The 24,185-nt window shown below is 32.2% G+C and overlaps 1 protein-coding gene across 1 annotated transcript in view; it reads right to left on the reverse strand.

Moving 5' to 3' along the window:
* Positions 1-839: 839 nt before the first annotated feature.
* LOC148949756 (protein TRC8 homolog) overlaps positions 840-24,185 on the reverse strand; it is a 58,159-nt gene continuing 34,813 nt past the window's right edge. The window contains exons 2-3 of the mRNA XM_089093727.1: positions 8,062-8,355; positions 840-2,887 (exon numbers count right to left, since the gene is read on the reverse strand). Of these exons, the coding sequence (XP_088949853.1) occupies positions 1,224-2,887; positions 8,062-8,353 (1,956 nt within the window). The 5' untranslated portion in view covers positions 8,354-8,355 and the 3' untranslated portion in view covers positions 840-1,223. The remainder of the gene's footprint in view (positions 2,888-8,061; positions 8,356-24,185) is intronic.

The following is a 24,185-nucleotide window of genomic DNA, read 5'->3' on the forward strand; positions in this document are numbered from 1 at the left end:
AATATATTGGAAAACTAATAAGTGACAAAACCATTTTCTCCTTAAAAATCTAAAAACAACATCAGTACCCCCTCACTTAGAAAATCATGAAGTTTTTAGGGCAGTGTAATAACTACGCGCAGAGGCGTTTTTCATTGACAAATGTAGATTGTTGAGTCTATTTCTTGTATAAAGTTTGTCATATCATATTTTATTATGATACCGTATCCTAGACCCAGCGAATATTGGTTTACACCAGCCAAGGGTGTACCCAGAATTTTTGTTCGGGGTGATGTTTTTTCCCGCTGGGGTTACATTGTTTAATTTGTTTATAAGCATGTTTGTTAGATTCTTCCGATTCGGAATTTTTTTTCGGGTAGAAGTCAAACTCGGAACCCCCCTCCCCATCCTCCCTGGATACGACCTTGATGCCACTATATATACGGAGATAAAAAAGGAGAAATGGAGAAAAAAGCAGAGAAATAATCATAAACAACGAATAAAATAGACTACGTCACGAAGGAAAGAGAGAAGTGAGCAAAAAAAAGGTAAACAGAACCTACCGAGGCTCAGGCAAAGGTACATTGGGATACAAGCCAACTTATTCAAGTAAAAATCAGAAGAAAAGGATTGATCATACAAAATTGTTTCAACTTATAAGCAACTGATATGAGGACGCCTAAACAAGTTTTACATTTTCAGGATTCAGTCGTGTTAAAAAATATTTTTTGAAATTAATTTTTTTTTTAAATTCACTTTACTGATCCATCTAAAAAAAAGTCCCTATAGGCGTAGCATTTTTTTAGTTTTATGCAAATTCACAGTACAAAAAAAGAAAAGAAAACATGGCCGTAACTTACTTCTGGCTTTCTCATTTTTATTACTTTCTATAAATCAAAAATATTAACCTGCTTCACGAAATTATCTGCTGGCAAGATTCTGAAATACTAGCTAGGACACAAGGGAAATCCTTGTGTGACTGGAGGAATAGCGGTTTCGAGTTAGTCATTTCCACCTTCAAAGAAACAAAATTTGAAGATTCAAGTTCAAAAATGCACTCATTTAAAAACGCTCCTTCTTCTATTCTGATCTTCCAAAAGTTTACAATTTCATTCAATTATGATGCAGGGGTCTTTCATTTCAGTCTGTGTGAGTAGATTTCCTATCTTAGTATCAAAAAATATATACATATCTCGCCTCGATTATATAAAACAACTCTTTAAACAAAGAAAAAAAAATTGGGCTCATTCCCCAGGATTTTCCGCTTGAGCATTGTGTGGTTGGTTTTCTGAACGACGAATATCTCCTCTCTTGTTTTTATTATCAGCACTTAAAGTTTCGTGGCACAAAGGACATTTATCCTGAACGTACAACCACTTTCTCAGGCATACACCATGAAAATAATGTCTACACCGGGTAATTTTAGCGGTTTCCATATCATGAAAACAAATCGCACATGCATCACCACGCCTCTGTAATTCCTCGCTACTTGCCTCTGGTAAACTTGCGATTTTGTCAACGGCTGTTTTTCTTCTTACAAAGACTTTCCATCCTGAACGCGCTTCACACCAAATATTAAAATAAGCGTGAATACAGATCATGGCAGCTCGAATACAACCGCCGGATTCAAATATCATTATAAACGCTCCATTCAGAAATAATAAAATCCCGAATATGAATTCAATTGCGTTGCCTGTGGATTTCACCCAGTAGACATAATCATCTAGATCTTCCCAATAGTCATCATGTCTCGCATCAAGTAGAAATAAACCATAAATTGTTAAAGATATGAACACTTTGATAATAACTTCAACATTGAATGCTGTAACAGCGAATATCCATGTACTGAACTGGTGAGATATGTGTAAAACGTAAATCATGTAAGCAGGAAAAATAATCAAAAATAGACAGACTATCCAAGACCGAGCATGCCGTTGAAATGACGGATTCCTCGATGTACACAGAGACATTAATACCGGATTCAATGTAGAATGTATGAAATGTAACATACATGTTAATAGTAAACAAGAATTCCGGAAGAGTCGGACAATTCGCTTTTTGGGGGGCAGCGTTGTCAAACCATTTTGCATAGCTAATAGAACAAAAAGTATTGCCGAAATAGTTCCAAATGAATCCTCTTCTTCCGTAACAAGCAAAACAGATTGGAAAAAGCTACATATTTTTCCTGACACATAGGAGTAAACACTAGACATTCCTAAAACAGCCAAATTTGTATCACAACCGGTTGCCAAAATGGATTCTAACAGTGGCGTAAACATACCAGTTGGGTTTGATGAGAATTCGGAATACTGCGCTCGAGTAAATAGGTATGTATTGATAAGCATTCGTAGTACCCAAAAAGATCTGAATAAATTAGGCACATCCAGTCGATGCCATTCCGTTTCGATAAATGTATTCCAGCCAAAATTTTGCACCATCCTTTTTCCGTAGTGAAATCTTTCAAGAATTATATCCATAATAGTTTCAGAACTTAAATATGTAATTGCAATTAGGAACAAAAATGGTATTAAAGATGCATAAACTGCTGCATGCTCTCTCAAAGCGGCTGATATTGGCAACGCTGCAAAAACTACAGGAATCGCAAAGCTGGAGACAATCGATTTTTTCACTGAATTGTTTTTCACGATCCCTTGCGCCTCCCAAAAACACTTTCCTAACACTAACTGCTGCACTAAATAGTAGAAAATAATTTGAAAATGTTTTGACAATTGAGAAAAATTCAATTGGAGTAAATTCTCATAAATATTGGCTGTTTCAAGGTCACTATTCAAAGCATAACGATTCACTTTGTGGGAATAAAACATTATAATAACTGAGGCCATGAACCGGTAGAGGCTTAGCAGCTGCTTTGTCCATAAGGTCAGAATTCCCAAAAAGATGGACGTACCTAATAATATATGAACATTAAAATACTATTTTCTAAATATAAATAGAACTAATTTTAGACTAAGAGGTCAAATAAGAGAATTAATGAAATATAAATAAACACTTCGAGAATATATTCAGACCTGAATAACTCCGCTCCATGAAAATATTTCTTGGGAAGAGGGGTGAGAAATGTCAAACATAAAGCTTAGGATTATAATTGTCACATTTTAAAGGGAATTTCAAAGAATGAATATTGTCTTAGGGATGCCACCCACCCATTAATTATTTGAAGGGTCACTCTGGGCCAAAATAAGTCCTTTTTAAGGCTTCATTCCAAAACCAACCAACGTTATTCAAAACAAACTTATTTTCTTTTTTTAAAAATTTTTATTTGACACTACGATAAGGCTATTAGATGAGAGATTCAAAGAAACGATTTTACGTTTTCGGATGAAAGTAATATATACAAAAAGGAAGTAAAGTGTTAACCCCAAAATAGGATTCCCCCCTTTTTTTACTATTGATGGGACGATGCTACAATTCCAAATTCCGGTTCTAACTCCTATTACACCTCAATGCCCCGATTCCGACTCGATTTTAAAAATACAATTTTTTACGATATTGATAACAAACACAAGACTTCTGAAGACGATATCATCTAATCAAGTTAATATTCAATGGATTGCTGATACAAAAATTTAAAATGATAACACGAAAATTATCTCAAAAGCTAATCACTTGTTAAAGGGCTGAGGTTCGCTTTCATCAATAATACAGCTAGGAAGACCCCAAGGCCTGTAATTTTTGGTTTCTGTTATATTCAAAAATCTACTTGCTTTTTGTGCTAAAATGGGCTGTGCCTCCTAGCTTTATTATTGATTTACATTTTTTTTGCATTCAGCCACTGCAATTGATTCCATTTATAAGTTAATTGTATTTCAAGTAAAAGTTAAAATACCAGAGGGGGTTGAGTAGACCCCCCGGAGCGTAATTTGATATGGGGCAGTTGTCTTCAAAATATTGTCAAAACTAAGAAAGGCTTACATAATTCAAGAATCCACAGATACAGATCAGTTTTCTTCAGTATACTTTTGCCTTTATGGTACTATATGGCTCATTTTCACTTGACTTGGAAAATTGGCTCAAACTTTGCCCCCCCCCCCTCAGAGAAGAACAATTTGTAGAATCGTATCAAAAGGCCAACTCTCACGTAGGCGACAACTGAACTACTCATCACCCCCCCCCCCCGCCGTCTTCGTTCAAACTATTTATTTAAGAAAAAGGTGGATTTCTTCATCTAGCTGGATGTATACCAAAAACAAAAATCCATCTTAACAGACCTCTCAATTTACGTGGAAAATTATGATGAAAATCAGACAGAAAAAAATCAATGGTGTACGCTACCTGGTCTACAAAATGTTTTATTTGAATAGAGATTATTGCCACTTTATTGCACACCCTTAGTGCATACAAGCAACACAACGTCTTCTCAGCGCTTTGCTATGGTTCTGAAACTTGGCACATAGACCCAAGGCCGTGCCCGGGATTTTTTTTCGGAGGGGGTTTTCCTCAAAAAATTTTCGGGGGGGGGGGGAGTTACACAAAAAACCTCAAAAAACGCTTACAAAATTTGTTTATATCCATTTTTGTTACGTATTTACGAGTCAGACAAACATTTCGGGGGGGGGGGGGGAGGGGGTTCAAAACTCCCTAACCCCCCCGCTGGGTTCGGCCTTGCATAGACCAAATGCTTGAAAAGAAACTTATCGAGTTCAAAAACATGTATTTAAGGCGCATTCTAATTATCCACTGGTCCAAAAAGTAACAAACGCTACTATACGAAAGAAGACATCTCAGCCACTGATAAGTGATAACCAAAGTGATCAAATATAGGAAGTGGAAATATCTCGGGCATGTGATGCACATGCCCAAAACTCGAATACCTAAGGTCGTCCTTTAGTGGCAGCCACATGATACCAGAAGAAGAGGACGCCCCAAAAACACCCTACGACGCAGCTACCGGGCTGACCTCACCAACCTCAATCCAATCCGAATGGGAAGATGTCTGGGCAGCTGCAGCGATGAGAGATGACTGGCAACTCTTCTTGGATGCCCTAAGCGCCTCTGGAGGCACAGGAGGATCTAAGGCGAGACAAGTGCATACAAGCAAAAAAAAAAAGAAAGATGACCCAGCCTTTTGATGTCGGTTGACTGAAAGCACAAGTGCAACTCTCGTCCTCGTAAAAATTGGCCCTAAGCCAATAATGGCCCTAAACAATCTTTCTATTTTTCTTCAGCAAGATTTTCCCAGCGCTTTTCAGAAAGTTTAAGTTCCTTTTCATCAATGATATATCTACGAAAACAAAACACACGAGACTGTGACCCGCTAAAGGGCTATATTTTTGCACTCATTTATCAGTACATTCATTTGCTTCCTCCGCTGAAACAGGCTGCTTCTGTAGGAACAGGCTCAACGATTTACGTGTTTTTTCTTTTTTGTATTCAACAACTTTAATTAATTCTGAATTTAAATTAATTGTATTTTAATTAGAAGTTAAGGTACCAGCGAGAATGGGGCAACCCCCCCCCCCCCATTTCGAGTTTTCTAGTCTTTGAGCTAGAGATCCGGAAACACTAACAGAAACTGATCTCAGCAACAACAAGTATTTTTTCTTCTTTTTTTCCATCGGGAATTTTAACAGAACTTCATGATCGTTGAACTAGAGAATATGTCAGAACAAACAAATATTTGCTAAAATTTAAATTCCAATTAAATTCCTAAGTTTATTTGGATTCAACTTTAAACAGTCTCAAAGTAAGCACAGTATTTTGTTCTAATTTTTCTTTTACGAAACCTTTATGCTTACCAAAAACTGTTCCAAAATTTTATAAAAATAGTAGCAAAAATAAATATATAAAACCTAAAACAATTCTTTAAGTAACTAAAAAGTTGGGACTAGGTTATAGTAGGTAACACCCTACCTTATAAAAATGGGCACAAATGTGCACTTTTGCCCGTATTGCAAAATGGATAAAGCAAAAGTAAAACAGAGATAAAGAAAACAGATACACCAGGAAAATGTATGATAAATGAAAACAAGTATCATTTCAATAATGTGTTGCCAAGTGACTTTCGAATGTTTGCTCACAGTTTCGAATTGCACAATTATGGCCACAGTGCCTAAGAATAATAAAACAATCTTCGCTGTTTCGCAATACATTGCTATCAGGTGTCTGTTTAAAACATCCGATTCATAAACTAAAATTTATTTAGCGATTTTATTATTATTTTGCAAGTCTAGAGCTATTCTCGAGTAAAGGGTTACTCACTAAAAAATTTGATGTACACCAAGAGAAAAGGAGCTGTGCTGGAGGCAAGCGAGAGGCAGGGTCTGAGTAGTACGTGGTTGGAGAAGTGGAAGTCACAGTAGAAGCAACAGTAGGAATGGATGCTTTCAGCACAGCTACAATTCTATTGGTGCTAGTGTATCATAGCTACCACACTGTTGTTCTTGATCTGTTGTAAAATCGGTTTCTCTGTGTCTCAGAGATAATTAGCTTAGCCTATGTGAGATAAACTACTATGCAGGTATATTTTAATTAAATATTTAATATATAGGGTTGGTTAGGATAGGTATTTAATAAAATGCGTTCTGGGCAGCCTGCTTTCCATAATTCTCTGCTGTAGTTTTCATAATTTTGTAAATAAAGTATTATATTTTCATCATATTTTGGAATATTTCATTATGATTAACTTAAAATTGGTATAATACATAAGTACCATTCTATTTTTGCTGGTAGGATATTTTTAGTAAAGCTAAATTCCCTAATTTCATATTGTAACTCAATTTATTACATCTTATTAATTTTTAATTATCAATATTTAATTATTTAGAATTGTCCTCTAAATGACGCCTCAATAGTCACGATTTAAAAGAGGCCCAGCATATTTATATTCAAAGCTGAAGCGGGATGGGATAGAGGGATTGTACCGACTTTAGGCGTTCATTTGAACACAGTAAAAATTCTTGCGTTCTGATTTCAATAAAGTTTAACATGTCCAACTTCCTACAAATGCACAATGTGCATTCAAAAAATACATTTATAGCAACACCCATTCAATTTGTATCCCCCGGAACTGAACAGAAGAATCGGCTCAAATTTTGTATCACGGGTTCGTAACCAATGGAACCATCTTCCAGAGGATGTTGTACATTCCGGAAGTTTTGGAGAATGTAACAGCTCAATACCCAATAGCTATTTTCACCAGTATGAATATGAGAATCCTAGGTTTAGTTTTGAAAACGGCCCTGAGGTGTCGTCGTTTTTTCTTTTTGTTGCATTGGTATTTTATCATATTAGATACTGCAAGTGCTTTTAAATATATTTGTATTTATGCGCGAGAACTTTCTACATTGTGACAATAATAAATAAATAAATAACAACTGTGTTTTGAAATAGGCTATTTGCACAATGTGATACTTTGTCTCCGGGGCTGCACGTCTTGCACATTTTTTTTTTGTGAAGATGGCTATCTGCAAACGTTTATTGCATACCATGAGGACCAAAAGAAGTCAGCAGCTGGGCAATTTCTGACCCATTGTCACTCCAAAGCACACTGGATCTCATAATCTGCAATTAAATAAGCCCTCTTCCAAATTTTTAAAACAATCAATTCTAAATAATGAGACAGAGAAAAAAAGAAAACAAAATAGGAGATACATAACTCTTTACCAAGTCTAAGCTATTATACTATTGCTAAGAGCATGATAAGAGTAACAAGCTATTTGCAACTTACTTTAGCACCAGGTATGATTAATTTCTTTAGGGAAAAGTGTTATTTGTTGTGGCTACTCCAAGCATTCTCCAAACATTTTCTTGGGAGAGAAACCGCTGTTTCTTTTTCTGTTGGGGGGGGGGACATTTGTTGATACTTTACATTTTTTATGATTAACTCATAAGTCTTTAAAAATGTATATTACTTCACTGGATAACAAGAGAATAATAGTGCATTCCATTGGTCATTTTTCTTAACTATTTTTAAGGTGAGATTCAAATTCTTTGAAATTCAGGAGCTAAACTTATGAATATCCACCTTATTACACAAAACCTTACCCTTACCTTATACACCTTAATACAATTTACACCTTAATGTACCTTATTACAATTGTCAGATATTGAAATAATCATCACCTTGTAATAATGCAATCAGTTTGACCAAAGCAGCAGGTACTGAAAACATCCACTCTGACACGCCTGACCAATCATCTGGCTCTGTGACAGTTGCATTTAAACTGATATCTACAATATCATCAACGAAATCAGCAGTAAAAGCATCAAAATCTGCCTCTTTATGAATGGGAAGAATGTACGGAATTCCAAGGTCGAATGAAAGAAGAATATCTATTGCAAACAATGGTGGCAACCTCAGCAGAATTCCGAGGAAGTTGGATAGTGGATAAACAAGGTCAGGATGAACCTCCATTTCTAAAAATAATACAATTAAGAATTTTTATAAGAACACTAGATCACAGTAACATTACATTATGCCTTATTCTCCTCTCTCTAGTTTTTGAAAATATCTTTTTGTATTTTCATTGAAAAAAAAGCAAGAAAACTTACCCTCCCCATAGATTTTGATAAATTGGCGCCACTGCGACCCAATGAAACAATAAAAAAATAGTGTCCAAAAGTACTCTTTTCTTTTTTAATTTTGAACATCTACCCATTAAAAATACTCCAATACCAGTAGAGGCTCGAGGAAGCGGAGGGGGGGGGGCTTACTTGGGTACAATTTAATTTGTGCACTTCTTACCCTGGATTTATACAAACCAGACAGTCAAAGGAAGTAGCCCTTTGTGGGGCTAAGTAAATAATTGGAGGAACCCGAGCAGGGCCAAGGGGGCCAAGCCCCCTTCCCTTAACATCATGCATGTTTTATTTACATATCTGTCAACACTTTACTATCCAGAAATTACTTTGGCAATGATCCTCTATGACTAAATTTTAGCAATCAATAATTAGCTGGATTAATAATTTAAGCAAACTTTTAATTATTATTTTTTTACACTGGGAGTCCCTTGGCCCAGTGTTTTACAGATGTTAGTTTCACGTCGATTGGAAAAAATAGCTTTTAGGCCACCCCAACCCATTTTTTTTTTTTTTTTTTTGTATATTGGGGTTTCCTTTATTTAAGGACTTTTGGTTGCAAGTTTCAAGCCATTTGGGAAAACAGTGATTTTCACCCCTTTTGGGCTCTATTTTCAGGCAAGACAACATTCTTTTAAGTTGTTTCTTGGTACATTGAGATGTCTTTCGTCCAAAGACTTAGAAAAAAAGGAAAAAAAAAAAGAAATCAGCCAAGTCAAGACAGCTACGGTCCTCTATGTCATGCATGGAACACCAACTTGAATTGAAAATAGTCAGCAATGAAGAATATTTGCACTACCAAAACCAACCAACAGGGTAAGACAACCTTTATAATAATAAACCCTCTAAACTCTTAAACACCTTGAAGAGGGATAGACAACCTACATTTAAAGAAAACCCCATGGTATCTGGAAAAGAGGTCAAGCTATGTCTGCCAAAAATAATCAATTGCATAATATTCAGACTGAAGGGGAATCTCTGCTTTGCTACAATGTGGTTTATGTATCCAACAGTGACCACCTCAATAACCACCTTTTCACCATTATATAATCGACTAGAAAATACAAATAATTAGAGTAAAGAACACATCCACACGACCAGAATGAGAGACTCTTGGATGAACCAAAGAATTCTCAATCTATGATGGAAACCAAAAATTCTAGACTATCCACTGTCTGTGAATCCATACCAAGACATCATACAACAGAAACACTACTTAATCATAACTGAATCAGTTGACTGTTAACCAAATCAGACAGTCAAAGCTATATTACTCTTGTAACATAAGAAAGCTATCATTCTCATATGAAGATGAATACTTCTTGCATGTGTATTGTAGTTACAGTTTCATTCTGAAGTGGTGTTTGTGCATATGCTTACATGTATATCTGTCATAAGTAGTGTTTTGCTCATAAGCTTACTAAGCATTACTTTTATATGTGCTTTTTTATATTACTGTGCGAAGCTTAGGCCTACTTGTGATATGTACTTGCTCAGTCAAGTTGCTTATCTCTTATAGATACCTGGTTTGAAACCAAGCATCTTGTTTGTAATTAATTGTACCCAGCTTATCATTACACAGATAACAAAACCCGTGGTCAGCCACTTTTCTTTTGCAAGGACCTTGTGCTCTCAAAACAATCAGGATGGGACTTACAGCGTGGCTCTAGTGGGGGCAATGTCTCCACAAGTACCAGTACCCAGCTGTAATAGCAAGAGAGACCATGCTGCCTTTCCATAATGCAAATAATGGCTGATGAGCTGTCATCAGCAAAGCACAGATGACTTACAATAAAATATGTGCCAATATGTATGCAGTTTAATACAAGCAAATTAAAAATCACGAATTCCCTAAACTCTGGTAAAGATGAGACCAAAGTAACTCATTAAAGAGTGGTGTCCACCAAGATTTGGAAGCCACCTGCAAAACCATAGGGATAATATAACCAAGGCTTTAAATTCTAACAGTGTTCCTAATTCGTTTGATTCTGCTCTAAGCAGCCATATTTTCTAATGTTTTACTAAACTTGCTTCCTCTGTCTGTCTCTCATCTGATTTGGCTCAAAATTTGTATATAGCTTTGCTTTACGTAACATTTTAATATTTTGCTATGCTTGAATCTCAAAAATACTTAATAGTCCTGTACTTTAAAAATTTAAGAAAATTGTAGCCCAAGTGTACCTTTGCCACTGCGGATGTGGGCGTTTCTAATAGACAACACACTCAAGCATTCATTGGACAAGCATTCTATCCTTTAAGCTATTTTCACATAGGAGCAGTGAGCCTGGATATTCATTGCACACTAAATATACTATGAAGGCCTATTGAAGAACTAAGTACGCACAATTTACAAAATTTAAGACCAAAAAGAGTTAAAAACAGTTAAATAAATACTTTATAAAAAAAAAAAATATTAAAAAAACATGTTTTACGGTACTTCGGCATTAACCGTACTCTTTTCCTGCTTTGATAGGTTAATGACTATATTGTATCCTGTTATCTGTATACGTTGTTCCATCAGAGGGATAGTAGTCCTTTCAGGTTTCACTTCACAGAAGGCATAAATGCCTGAAGTACCTGATGTACAACACACGTGATTTCTTGAAACTTGAAAGTTAGTCAGTCAACATTGCTGAAGATAACCCTAAGGCAACTAGTCTTCCCATTGCTTTTACTGTTGGAGGGGGTTGATGATCTTTCATAACTTGGTAAATCAATGTATTGTTCAGATGTAGCACTGTAAAAACTGTTGTCCGACTCCCTGCCAGAGAAACTATCATTTACATGTAATAATGCACTAGAAGGGAAACTATGTACAGGTTTTGGCTGCCCACTTAAAGTTCTGTCTGAGTTGGAGGGGCAGGAGGTAGAAAGTTTTCTGATACTATTTTGACAGCCTGAATCACAATATGTCTCACCATTTGCTTGCCAAGCTTGGATCTCTTCATACAGCTTGGGTCTTTTAGTCTAGTCTGCTTTGGATATGTTGTTTCTGGACAAAATTCTGCCAGTTCTTCTTGTTTCATATGACTTCTGGAGAATGTGTTTCAAGGTTTACAATAGAAAAAAATGATAGGTGAGTTTGAGTTAGTTGTTAGCTAAGTGACAGGGATTTATCATGGATGTTTGGGAGGTTATACTCTTGGAACTGATACTGCTGAATAAACTGTCCATCATCTGATTGTGCCAGCACTCCAAACACAGCAAGGTTCAGCTTGTGTCTATGTCTTCAACTATCAACTGCTTCATTTTGCTCTCTAAATGGCAATTGATAGAGAGGTAGTAGAAATTAAACTTAAATTAAGTAATAATACTTTAAATAGAAATTTGGGGGGTATTCACTCAACATATTATACATAAATCTCATTAAAAATGACTTTAAAAATTACATTGTAAGATCAATAGTTAATACCAATAGTCCTGTATCAGAGACCTTTTAGGTTAGCAGCCAAAAGCGAGAATCAAATAAAAACATGTTCTTGATTTGTTTTTTATCAGAATCAATTGTCTTGTTTTGTGTTTTTTCTTCAGTCCTGGTTGAATTTCCTTGAAGTTGTGATTCTAGGACTGTTTTAATTTTTAAATTTAGTTTTAATAACCTTGTGTATTTTATTCTACATTTATCTGTTCTTTACTGATGAGAGCTCTTAGATATAGAGCCATATTCAGTTAGATATATTTTCACTGCCTTAGAATAATTCTTCATTGTTTTAACTTTTATTCTTTGTAGTAGCCAGCTAAGTATGACAATGAAAAACAAACAAAATTAAAGTTGCATAGCCTATGCTGAATCTGTTCTAATCAATGTCCATGATAGTAATTTTTTTGAAAAGTCACTGAGGTACTGACCCAGTGATACACTGTAGAAGATATTTGATGGAGAGGTGTAACTGAAGCCTACCTGGTAACAGAGACAAAAAGATAAGTATGGCCCCAAGAAACCGTACCATTCTCAAGTAGCTAAAAGCCAACACTGCTGCACAAAATACAAATTCAGATAAAGTATGAAATATGGTTGGGTATGATAAGTAGGATCAAACTCTAAGCAAGATACTCTTATGCAGATCTGGCATTAGTTGCCAGCTGGGAGGGATGAAATGCCCAACTCATACTTCTATGGCTTATTGTTCTGATCTCTGTAAAGTCTTGACTTGAAAAATACAGTAGTGGGTTACTACTGCTGCTACTCTTTTGTCTTGCAGGCTGTTTTACTCTTTACAATATACCCAGTTAAAGAATTTTGGCCAAAATGGATTGATCAATTTTAAGATAAAGAAGAGGTTTGGCCCCTGGACCAATTTTGGAAAAGTTTTATTCAAATACCATAAGTCAGCTACCTCTAAATATCAGCTAGGCTACCAAAAAGTCCACCGTCTAGATCTCTACTGAACAAGACAGGGCTGGTGAAATAGTATCTAGCAGGTAACTCACAACTTTGAGTAAATATTAAAGAAAGTAGTAGCTGAAAAGTCAAACTGTCTTTATTTAATCTCAAAACCTGTTTTTATTTTTAAGTACGCTAGATATTGTCTTGGCATCAAAAACTTTTTCTGAACTAAACACTATAATTGCAAAATAGTAATATCAATCTACTCTCCACTCAACACTTTTTCCAAATATAGCAGTTGCTACAATAGCAATTGTTAGATTATCTTTTCTGAACTAAATGATGTGATAACAAAATAAGAATACCAATCAATTGGCCATTCAAAACACAATTTTGTCATTATAGTATTTAACCCTGCTTTCTAGAGCTATGAGAGAAAGGTTGAAATGGCTAGGACAAATTCTGCATATGAGGGATGCCACCTTGCTGAAGATAATCCTTGTTGGTCAACTAACTAGGGTCAAACAAAAAGCAGATTGTCCCAAATTGGGCTGGGAGGATGTCATAAGGAAAAATTTAAGGGGAATTGGGAATTCTTGGGAGGGTGCAAAGAGGGAGGGTTTAAATAGATTGGGATGGAGGAGAATCATGTGTAGCTGTGTTGGTCTTAGGCAGCTTGGTGTTGTTAGTGGTGGTAGTAGGCTAATTACAATAGAAAAAAAGTAGGCTGAGTAATCTTGGTGCAAGATTCTTTTTTCCAAACTAAACACTACAGTAACAAAAAATTAATCAACTTCCCCAATATTAAACTGTCCTCCCAGATGCTACCTATCTCCTCTACTTCTGATAATATTTTCAAAAGGCTAAAGAAGTTTGATGTAAATAAAGCAGCCAGCCACGAAAACCTACCCCCATGGTTTCTTAAAAAATCTGTCCATTTCTAGTGCTGTTTCACTTACTTTTTACATGTCAAGTTAAAAAAAAGAGCTGCCCCAAGTTTGAATGGAAGCACACATTAAACCAATCTATATGAAACAAAATAACAGTTCTGCTGAAATTACAGACCAATTAATCTAACCTCTGCAACCTCCAAACAATAGAAAGCATTATCAATGATGCTTCTGATCTACTTAGAGAATAAGAAATTACTTATTGACTCTCAACATGGTTTGTAAGGGCAGGTCAACTGGAAAAAAAAATTAATTCAGTTATATGACATGATAAATGAACTTTTGAGAACTGGTAGAAATTATCCTACATGATCAGACAAAAGCATTTGATGAAGTAGAACAGTCATTCCTAAATCTGAAATTGAGACTCTATTAAGCAGTGGAAGATCTGAGAAGCTTATGGTGTATGATGATGCTTGCAATATTATCTACTCAACCCTCTCCAGTTATTAGTGGTGTTCCACAAGGGACCATTCTAGGATAAGCTCTGCTCAGCATATACATAATTGATTGCACAGTCAACCTGAGCCCCTCACCTCATATGCTGACATTTCTAAACGATCTGGCGCTGTTGAGACTGAAAAGGGAACCTTCCCACCTACAACAAGATTTAGACATACTAGCCACATGGTCCTCCATTTTATCTCCATTTTTATCTATGCAATTTAATAGCCCAAAATTTGAAGTTTTGCATCTTGGGCACAAAAGCCTCACCATAGTTACTACAACAGAGATGATGAGCCTAAAAAACAACCGAAGAGAAGGACCTTGAAGTTACAATTATTAACAAAGTGAAATTTCATAGAAACACATGAGCCAAAGTAAGAAGCCCTTCTTCATTTTATTGTCTTTTTTCCCTTCTACTGGCTGCAGATCCATTTTTTTCGTGAGATTTTTCTCTCTTTGTCTTGTTATGACTTGCAAGTTGTTGAACATATGAGTATAAGTTCACTTTTCTCCCCACCCCTCTCTGGTGCCACAGGTCTCCAGAAGTCAGCAACACAAGCATCAGGACTTCTATGCAGTTCACTCTAAGACTACCAAATCTTTCAAGGAGGATGTCAATTCTCCAAGGGGAAAAATCTTTCAAGGGGATGCTACCAAACCTTGATGCACTCACATCCCTAGCAAGATTCTCTACAGGAGTTTCAACACTGCCATATCTTGCTGGTCATGCAATTTAAGGTAATAAAATAAAGAAGGAATAATAATTAATAGAATAGAATAATGAATATATATATATATATATATATATATATATATATATATATATATATATATATATATATATATATATATATATATATATATATATATGAAAATATTGAATAAGAAAAGAATCATGTTACTAAAACACATTTGAATGTATAGAATCAAGTGAAGTCTATATTTATGAGGGAGGGAGGGGGGGGGGTAATGTAATGTAATACACTTTTAGGTATGACATGAGTAAATATTTATGATTGTTTCAAGGTATGTTACTTTTCAGATTTTCTTATTACTATTTTCTATTAAGGAACATGATGCTATAATAAACTTTTAGTGGTTGACCATGTCTAAAGAAAATACATTAAGAAGATAAAAGTACTACCATTAGCTTCCGTATTTTAAGTTCTTTCTAATCATCATGGTTGCTTTTCTGATAATGTAAACCCTGATGGTCCCATATATAGCCATAAATAATATATTTATTTGTTATTTTGGTATAAGGCTAGAATGGGGGTTATTGAGAAGGAACATGTCAAGAAATCAATTCTTACTTTGTAATGTGCAGCAAAGTTGTAGTTAACAAATTTTGAGAGTGATTCCATTAATCTTTACCCCTATCCCCCTCTTAATTTGTAAATATATACCTTAAATTATACACTTCTCTTGCATTCTGCCATGCATCACTCATGTTTCAACTCATGTGTCCATAAATTGGAATCAACATTAGCAAAATTAAGAAACAGAAAATGCCTGGGCTATATATAATCTGGGTACTTGTTAATTATACAGAACACACCCAAGAAGTGAAGTTAGGTAAATCCCAATGAAATATACCACAATATGATGAAAATGTATAGGCCTACTTTGTTAACAAAATTATGGAAACTATGACATAGAATTATGGAAATTAACCTAACTAAAATACTAGCTATATATTAAATAAATAACTAAAATATACCTGCAACATAGTTTTTCCACTGAGCCTAAGCTAATTGTCTCCAAGTAAAGGCAGCTAAACCAGTTTTTCTCAGATCTTACATATAAAAGTTCTTGAGTGTGTTCTGGATAATTAGCAAGTACCATAATTTGGGTTAAATATTTGAACGTTAGTGAGAGGGGGTAAAGTATAGTGGAAGCATATTCCTAATTTTACTACAATACATCTGCATATCATGAAGTAAGAATTGTTTTCTTAACATGTTCCCTTCTCAACAGCCCAACTTCTACACTTATACTGTTAATTTCCATTTTGCAGTATATCTTGTCTTGTTAGAAAACCTGTTTATCACATTATTGACCAGATTGAAAACAAACCTGGTTCTGTCTAAGTAATGCCAATAGAATTGTTAGATAAAAATATCATTTTAAATTCCAAATATAATGGACACAGCAAGATAAGTCTGATTAACAGGAACATACTGTATGTTGTACAGTAAGAATTTTAGTTGTTTAAGTGTTTTCGTTTACTTTTGTATATATTCTAGGGCTATATCTGGGATCACTAGGGGGAGGGGTGTTTCACTGTCAGAGAAGAAACAATGAAATTTGGAAAGAGCATAAAAAAAGGAATCCAATAGTACTACTTCCATTTAATTGACATGTTTCCTTTAGAAGTGGTTAACCACTAATATATTACTGGTGTCATATTAAAGGTCTCTTTAATTGCTCAAAACAAAATTTGTGAAGCAAGAAGTTATAATATTTTGAAAGAGCATTAAAAAAAGGAATCCATTTGTATAACTTCGATTTAATTGACATGTTTCCCGTCGAAGTGGTTAACCACTAATATCTTACTGGTGTCACTTTAAAGGTCTCTTTAATGGCTCAAAACAAAATTTGTGAAGCAAGCAGTTATAATATTTTGAAAGAGCCATTAAAAAAATGAATCCATTAGTATAACTTCGATTTAATTGACATGTTTCCTTTCGAAGTGGTTAACCACTAATATCTTACTGGTGTCACTTTAAAGGTCTCTTTAATGGCTCAAAACAAAATTTGTGGATAAATAATTTATAATATATGGAAAGATCATTAAAAAAAGGAATCCAATTGTATAACTTCGATTTAATTGACATGTTTCCCGTCGAAGTGGTTAACCACTAATATCTTACTGGTGTCACTTTAAAGGTCTAATTAATGGATAAAAACAAAAGTTTTGAATCAAGCCGTTATAATATTTGGAAAGAGCATAAAAAATTTACGACAAAAGTACTAATTAAATTTTACTGAAATGTTTCCTTTCTAAGTGGTTAACAACTAATATATTACTGATGTCACTTTAAAGGTCTCTTTAATGGCTCAAAACAAAATTTGTGAAGCAAGCAGTTATATAATCAGTGAAATAGCAAAAAAAAATGAATACATTTTTATTACTTCCATTTAATTGACATGTTTCATTTATAAGTGGTTAACAACTAATATCTTACTGATGTCACTTAATTGGTCTCTTTAATTGGCTCCAAACAAAATTTGTAAAGCAAGCAGATGTAATATTTGGAAAGAGAATAAAAAATAAATCCATTTTTACTACTTTCATTTAATTGAAATATTTCCCTTCTAAGGGGTTAACCACTAATATATTATTGGTGTCACATTAAAGATCTCTTTAATGGCTCAAAACAAAATTTTTGAAGCAAGCAGTTATAATATTTTGAAAGAGCAAAAAAAAAAATCCAATAGTACTACTTCCATTTAACTGACATGTTTCCTTTAGGAAAGGAAACATGTCAATTAAATTGAAGTAGTAAAATTGAATTCCTTTTTTCATGCTCTTTCCAAATATTATAACTGCTTGCTTCACAAATTTTGTTTTGAGCCATTTTTTTTTTTGTTTTGTTTGAGTGGTTAAGCACTAATATATTACTGGTGTCACTTTAAAGGTCTCTTTAATGGCTCAAAACAAAATTTGTGAAGCAAGCAGTTATAATATTTGGAAAGAGCATAAAAAAAGGAATTCAATTTTACTACTTCCATTTAATTGACAGGTTTCCTTTAGAAGTGGTTAACCACTAATATCTTAATGATGTCACTTAATAGGTCTCTGTAATGGCTCAAAACAAAATTTGTAAAGCAAACAGTTATAATATTTGGAAAGAGCATAAAAAAGGAATCCAATTTTACTACTTCCATTTAATTGACATGTTTCCTTTAGAAGTGGTTAACCACTAATATCTTACTGGTGTCACTTTAAAGGTCTCTTTAATGGCTCAAAACAAAATTTTTGAAGCAAGCAGTTATAATATTTGGAAAGAGCATAAAAAAAGGAATCCAATAGTACTACTTCCATTTAACTGACATGTTTCCTTTAGTAAAGGAAATCTGAAAAATTAAATGTATGTGCAATAATTGAGTCCTTTTTTCATGCACGGTCCAAATTTTCTCACTTTGTGCGAAACAAAGTTATAAGAGTTCAACAAAATAGGAATCGAATTATTAATCATTGAGCGACTTGGATTAAAAAAATAATCCATGGCAACAGAAAAAACAATTCTACTTAGTCAACTGGTACTCCTTTTTTTATGCACATTACAACTATAAAAACGTTTTGATTCACAGTGGTTAACCACTAATATATTTCTGGTGTCACATTAAAGGTCTCTTTAATGGCTCAAAACAAAATTTGTGAAGCAAGCAGTTATAATATTTTGAAAGAGCATTAAAAAAAGGAATCCATTTGTATAACTTCTATTTAATTGACATGTTTCCCGTCGAAGTGGTTAACAACTAATATCTTACTGGTGTCACTTTAAAGGTCTCTTTAATGGCTCAAAACAAAATTTGTGAAGCAAGCCGTTATAATATTTGGAAAGAGCATAAAAAATGGAATCCAATAGTACTACTTCCATTTAAATGACAGGTTTCATTTAGAAGTGGTTAACCACTAATATCTTACTGGTGTCAATTTAGATGTCTAAATTCTTGAAAAACAAAAAATGCGTTTATCAATATTTTTTTTTATTTTGATCGTGGCTGAAAAAAGGAATTAATTTGTATTAACACATTATAATTTTAAGGATTCATTTATTATATTTGATAAAAACAATGATTAAATGTTAAAGTAATAATGTAAAATATATTGAAACATTCACTCATTATTACGAACAAATAGGTAATATTGTGATAGAGAATAAAAAAAGGAATCATAATGTAAAAAGTCATTTTTATTTTAAGGTGTACTTGCTAATGTTATATCAAAAATTATATTAATGATTTCACAATAGATGTTTATTTATTTGATAATATAAAAATTTTTTTCGCACGAAGGAGTCAAATATGTACAGAGCATAAAAAAAGTAATCAAATTTTAATACTTCGATTTAACTGACATGTGTACTTTAAAAGTGGTTTACCACTAATATCTCACTGGTGTCAAATTAAATGTATCTTTATTTGCTCAAAACAATCTTCGTGAAGAACGAAGTTATAATAGTTTGAACTATAATGAAAAATGTAAATAATGTTTACTAATACCATTTAATTTACTGTTTTTCTTTATAAGTGGTGAACCACTAATATCTTACTGTTGTCACTTTAAAGGTCTCTTTAATGACTCAAAACAAAATATGTGAAGCAAGCAGTTATAATATTTGTAAAGAGAATAAAAAATTAATCAAATATTAATACTTCAATTGAACTGACATGTTTCATTTATAAGTGGTTAACCACTAGTATTTCACTTTTGTCACTTTAAATGTCTCTTTAATGTCTCAAAACAAAATTCTTGAAGCAAGCAGTTCTAATATTTTTAACGATAATGAAAAAAGGAATAAAATTTTACTACTTTCATTTAATTGACAGGTTTCCTTTAGTAGTGTTGAAACACTAATATATTACTGTTGTCAGTTAATAGGTCACTTTAATTGGCTACAAACAAAATTTATAAAGCAAACAGTTGTAATATTTGGAAAGAGCATAAAAAATAAATCCAATTTTAATAATTTCATTTTATTTAAATTTTTAATTTATAAGGTGATAACAACTAATATATGTTTGATGTCACTTTAAAGGTCTATTTAATTACTCAAAACAAAATTTTTGAAGAACTCCGTTATAATATTTGGAAAGAGAATAAAAAAAGGAAACAAAAAGAAATAATACAATTTAACTGACATGTGTCATTTAAATTTGGTTAACAACTAATATATTACTGGTGTCACATTAAAGGTCTCTTTAATTGCTCAAAACAAAATTTGTGAAGCAAGCAGTTATAATATTTTGAAAGAGCATTAAAAAAAAGGAATCCATTAGTATTACTTCGATTTAATTGACATGTTTCCCTTCGAAGTGGTTAACCACTAATATCTTACTGGTGTCACTTTAAAGGTCTAATTAATGGCTCAAAAAATTATTGTTGAATCAATCTTGTATTATTAATTGATAGTTCCAAAAAAAAGGAATAAACAAGAACTCAGAAAATTTAACTGACATGTTTAATTATTAAGTTTTTATCAACAAGTATACGACTGATGTCCATTTACAGTTCTAAGTAGTGTATAAAAAAAATAAACTTGTATCAAGCAGTTTATAAATTTTTAAAGATAAATAAAAATGTAAACCAATAGTACGAATAAAATTAAAATTACATGTTTAATTTATAAGTGGTTAACAAATATTATCCAACTGATTTAACTTTTAGGTTCTAATTAGTGGCTCAAAACAAAATTTTTGAAGCAAGCAGTTATAATATTTGGAAAGAGAATAAAAAATGAAATACAATTGTACTACTTACATTTAATTGACATATGTCCTTTAGAAGTGGTTAACCCCTAATATCTTACTGGTGTCACTTTAATTATCTATTTATTGGCTCAAAACAAAATTTGTGAAGCAAGAAGTTGTAATATTTGGAAAGAGCAGAAAAAATGAATCCAATCTTGCTACTTTAATTTAATTGAAATGTTTACTTTATAAGGGTTTAACAACTAATATATTATTGCTGTCACATTCAATTTCTATTTAATTGCTCAAAAAAAAATTCTTGAATCAATCATTTATAATTATTTGAAATATCATAAAAAATGGAATCCATTATTATTAATACCATTTAATTGAAATGTTTCCTTTATAAGTGGTTAACCACTAATATCTTACTGATGTCAGTTAATAGGTCACTTTAATGGCTCAAAACAAACTTTTTAAAGCAAAAAGTTGTAATATTTGGAAAGAGCATAAAAAATAAATCCAATCTTACTACTTTCCTTTAATTGAAATGTTTCCTTTAGAAGTGGTTAACCACTAATATATTATTGGTGTCACATTAAAGGTCTCTTTAATGACTCAAAACAAAATTTTTGAAGCAAGCCGTTATAATATTTGGAAAGAGCATAAAAAAGGAGTCCAATTGTACTTCTTCCATTTAACTGACATGTTTCCTTTAGAAGTGGTTAACCACTATTATATTACTGTTGTCACATTAAAGGTCTCTTTAATGGCTCAAAACAAAATTTGTGAAGAAAGAAGTTATAATATTTGGAAAGAGAATGAAAAACGAATTCAATTTTACTACGTACATTTAACTGACATGTTTACTTTATAAGTTTTTAACCTATAATATATGACGTATTTCACTTTACATGTATAATTAATTTAAAAAAAAACAATTTGTGAATATAAAATATATAATATAATGACAGATAAAACCAAGTAAAAAAATTAGTAAAAATAAACTTTAACTTTCCTTTGTACGGGCTTATATTGTTAAAAATATTATCTCACGGGGTTCTATTTCTTTGTATCTTTAAATTATCAATACACTATTTTTTAATAAATAAGTGCTAATATTTGTAACGAGAAAGAAAAATTTAATAAATGTTTAATCATACAATTTAAATGACATGTTTTATTTAGAAGTGGTTAACCACTAATATCTTACTGATGTCACTTTAAAGGTCTCTTTAATGGCTCAAAACAAAATTTATGAAGCAAGCAGTTGTAATATTTGGAAAGAGCATAAAAAAGGAATCCAATATTACTAATTACATTTAATTGACATGTTTCCTTTAGAATTGGTTAACAACTAGTATCTTACTGGTGTCACATTAAAGGTCTCTTTAATGGCTCAAAACAAAATTTGTGAAGCAAGCAGTTATAATATTTGGAAAGAGCATTAAAAAAAGGAATCCATTAGTACTACTTCGATTTAATTGACATTTGTCCTTTAGAAGTGTTTAACAAATTATATAGTTATGATGTCAATTTAAATGTCTATTTAATGGCTCAAAACAATATTTTTGAATCAATCCTTTATAATATTTGTACATATAATAAAAAAAGTAATAAAATAGTAATACTTCAATATAAATGACATGTGTCATTAATAAGTGTTTAACAACTAATATCTTACTGATGTCACTTTAAAGTTATCTTTAATGGCTCAAAACAAAATTTGTTAAGCAAGAACTTATAATATTTGGAAAGAGCATAAAAAAGGAATAAAATAGTAATAATTCAATTTGACTGACATGTTTAATTTATACGTGGTTAACCACTAAAATCTTACTGATGTAACTATAAGTGTTTATTTAGTTGCTAAAAACAAAATATTTGAAGAAAAAAGTAATAATATTTGTAAACATAATAAAAAAGGAGTCCAATTATAAGACTTCCAGTTAACAGACATGGGTCCTTTATAAGTTGTTAAACAATAAAATCTCAATTGTGACACATTATTTTTCTATTTAATTTATAAAAACAAAATGTGTTAATAAATAATTGATTAGATTATTATATAGACTGCAAATTTTAATAAATGTGTATTAATACAATTAAATGTAAAGTTTTAATTTATAATTGTTGAACAACAATTATATTAATGATGTCAATAAGTAGGTCTCTATAATGTCTCCAAACAAAATATATAAATAAAGCAGTTGTAATATTTGTAAACAGAAAAAAAAATGAATCAAATTTTAAAACTTCCATTTAAATGACATGTTTACTTTATAAGTGGTTAACCACTATTATATCACTGGTGTCACTTTAAAGGTCTCTTTAATGGCTCAAAACAAAATTTGTGAAGCAAGCAGTTATAATATTTGGAAAGAGCATAAAAAAAGGAATTCAATTTTACTACTTCCATTTAATTGACAGGTTTCCTTTAGAAGTGGTGAACCACTAATATCTAACTGATGTCACTTTAATGTTCTCTTTAATGTATCCAACCAATATTTTTGAACAACGCAGATGTAATATTTGTAAAGAGAATAAAAAATTAATACAATTTTAAATAGTAAAATTTAGTTTAAGTTTTACTTTCGAAGTTGTTAACAAATAATATATTACTGGTGTCTCTTTATAGGTTTCTTTAATGGCTCAAAACAAAATTTTTGTAGCAATCAGTTATAATATTGGGACAGATCATAAAAAAAGGAATCCAATATTACTTCGTCCATTTAACTGACATGTTTACTTTAGAAGTGGTTAACAAATAATATCGGACTGATGTCACTATAAGGGTTTCTTTAGTGTATAAAAAAAAAATTTTTTAAGATTGATGTTATATTATTTTTAAAGAGAATAATAAAGGAGTCAAAATTTACTACTTACATTTAATTGAACGGTGTAATTTAGAAGTTTTTAAACAATAATATATCTCTGGTGTCAATTTATATTTCTATATAATTTCACAAATAAAACTTGTTGTATAAATCATTTATTATCTTTTTAAATATAAAGAAAATTTTTATAAAAAATAACTCAGAAAAAATTCATTAATGTTAACATTAATAATATTTAAAAAAAACGATGAATAATTGTTTCAATATCAAGTTAAATTTATTTGATCAAAAAAAAATATTTGAAGAAATAAGTTGTAAAATTTGGAAACAGCATAAAAAATAAATCCAATCTTACTACTTTCATTTAATTGACATGTTTCCTTTAGAATTGGTTAACCACTAATATATTACTGGTGTCACTTTAAAGGTCTCTTTAATGACTCAAAACAAAATTTGTGAAGCAAGCAGTTATAAAATTTGGAAAGAGTATAAAAAAGGAATCCAATTTTACTACTTCCATTTAATTGACATGTTTCCTTTAGAAGTGGTTAACCACTAATATCTTACTGGTGTCACTTTAAAGGTCTATTTAGTGGCTCAAAACAAAATTCTTGAAGCAAGCAGTTATAATATTTGGAAACAGTGAAAAAAATGAATACAATAGTACTACTTATATTTAATTGACAT

The sequence above is a fragment of the Artemia sp. Qi Xiang Cuo genome, chromosome 8 (assembly GCF_049724085.1).
Source record: "Artemia sp. Qi Xiang Cuo chromosome 8, ASM4972408v1, whole genome shotgun sequence".
NCBI classification, from domain to species: domain Eukaryota; kingdom Metazoa; phylum Arthropoda; class Branchiopoda; order Anostraca; family Artemiidae; genus Artemia; species Artemia sp. Qi Xiang Cuo.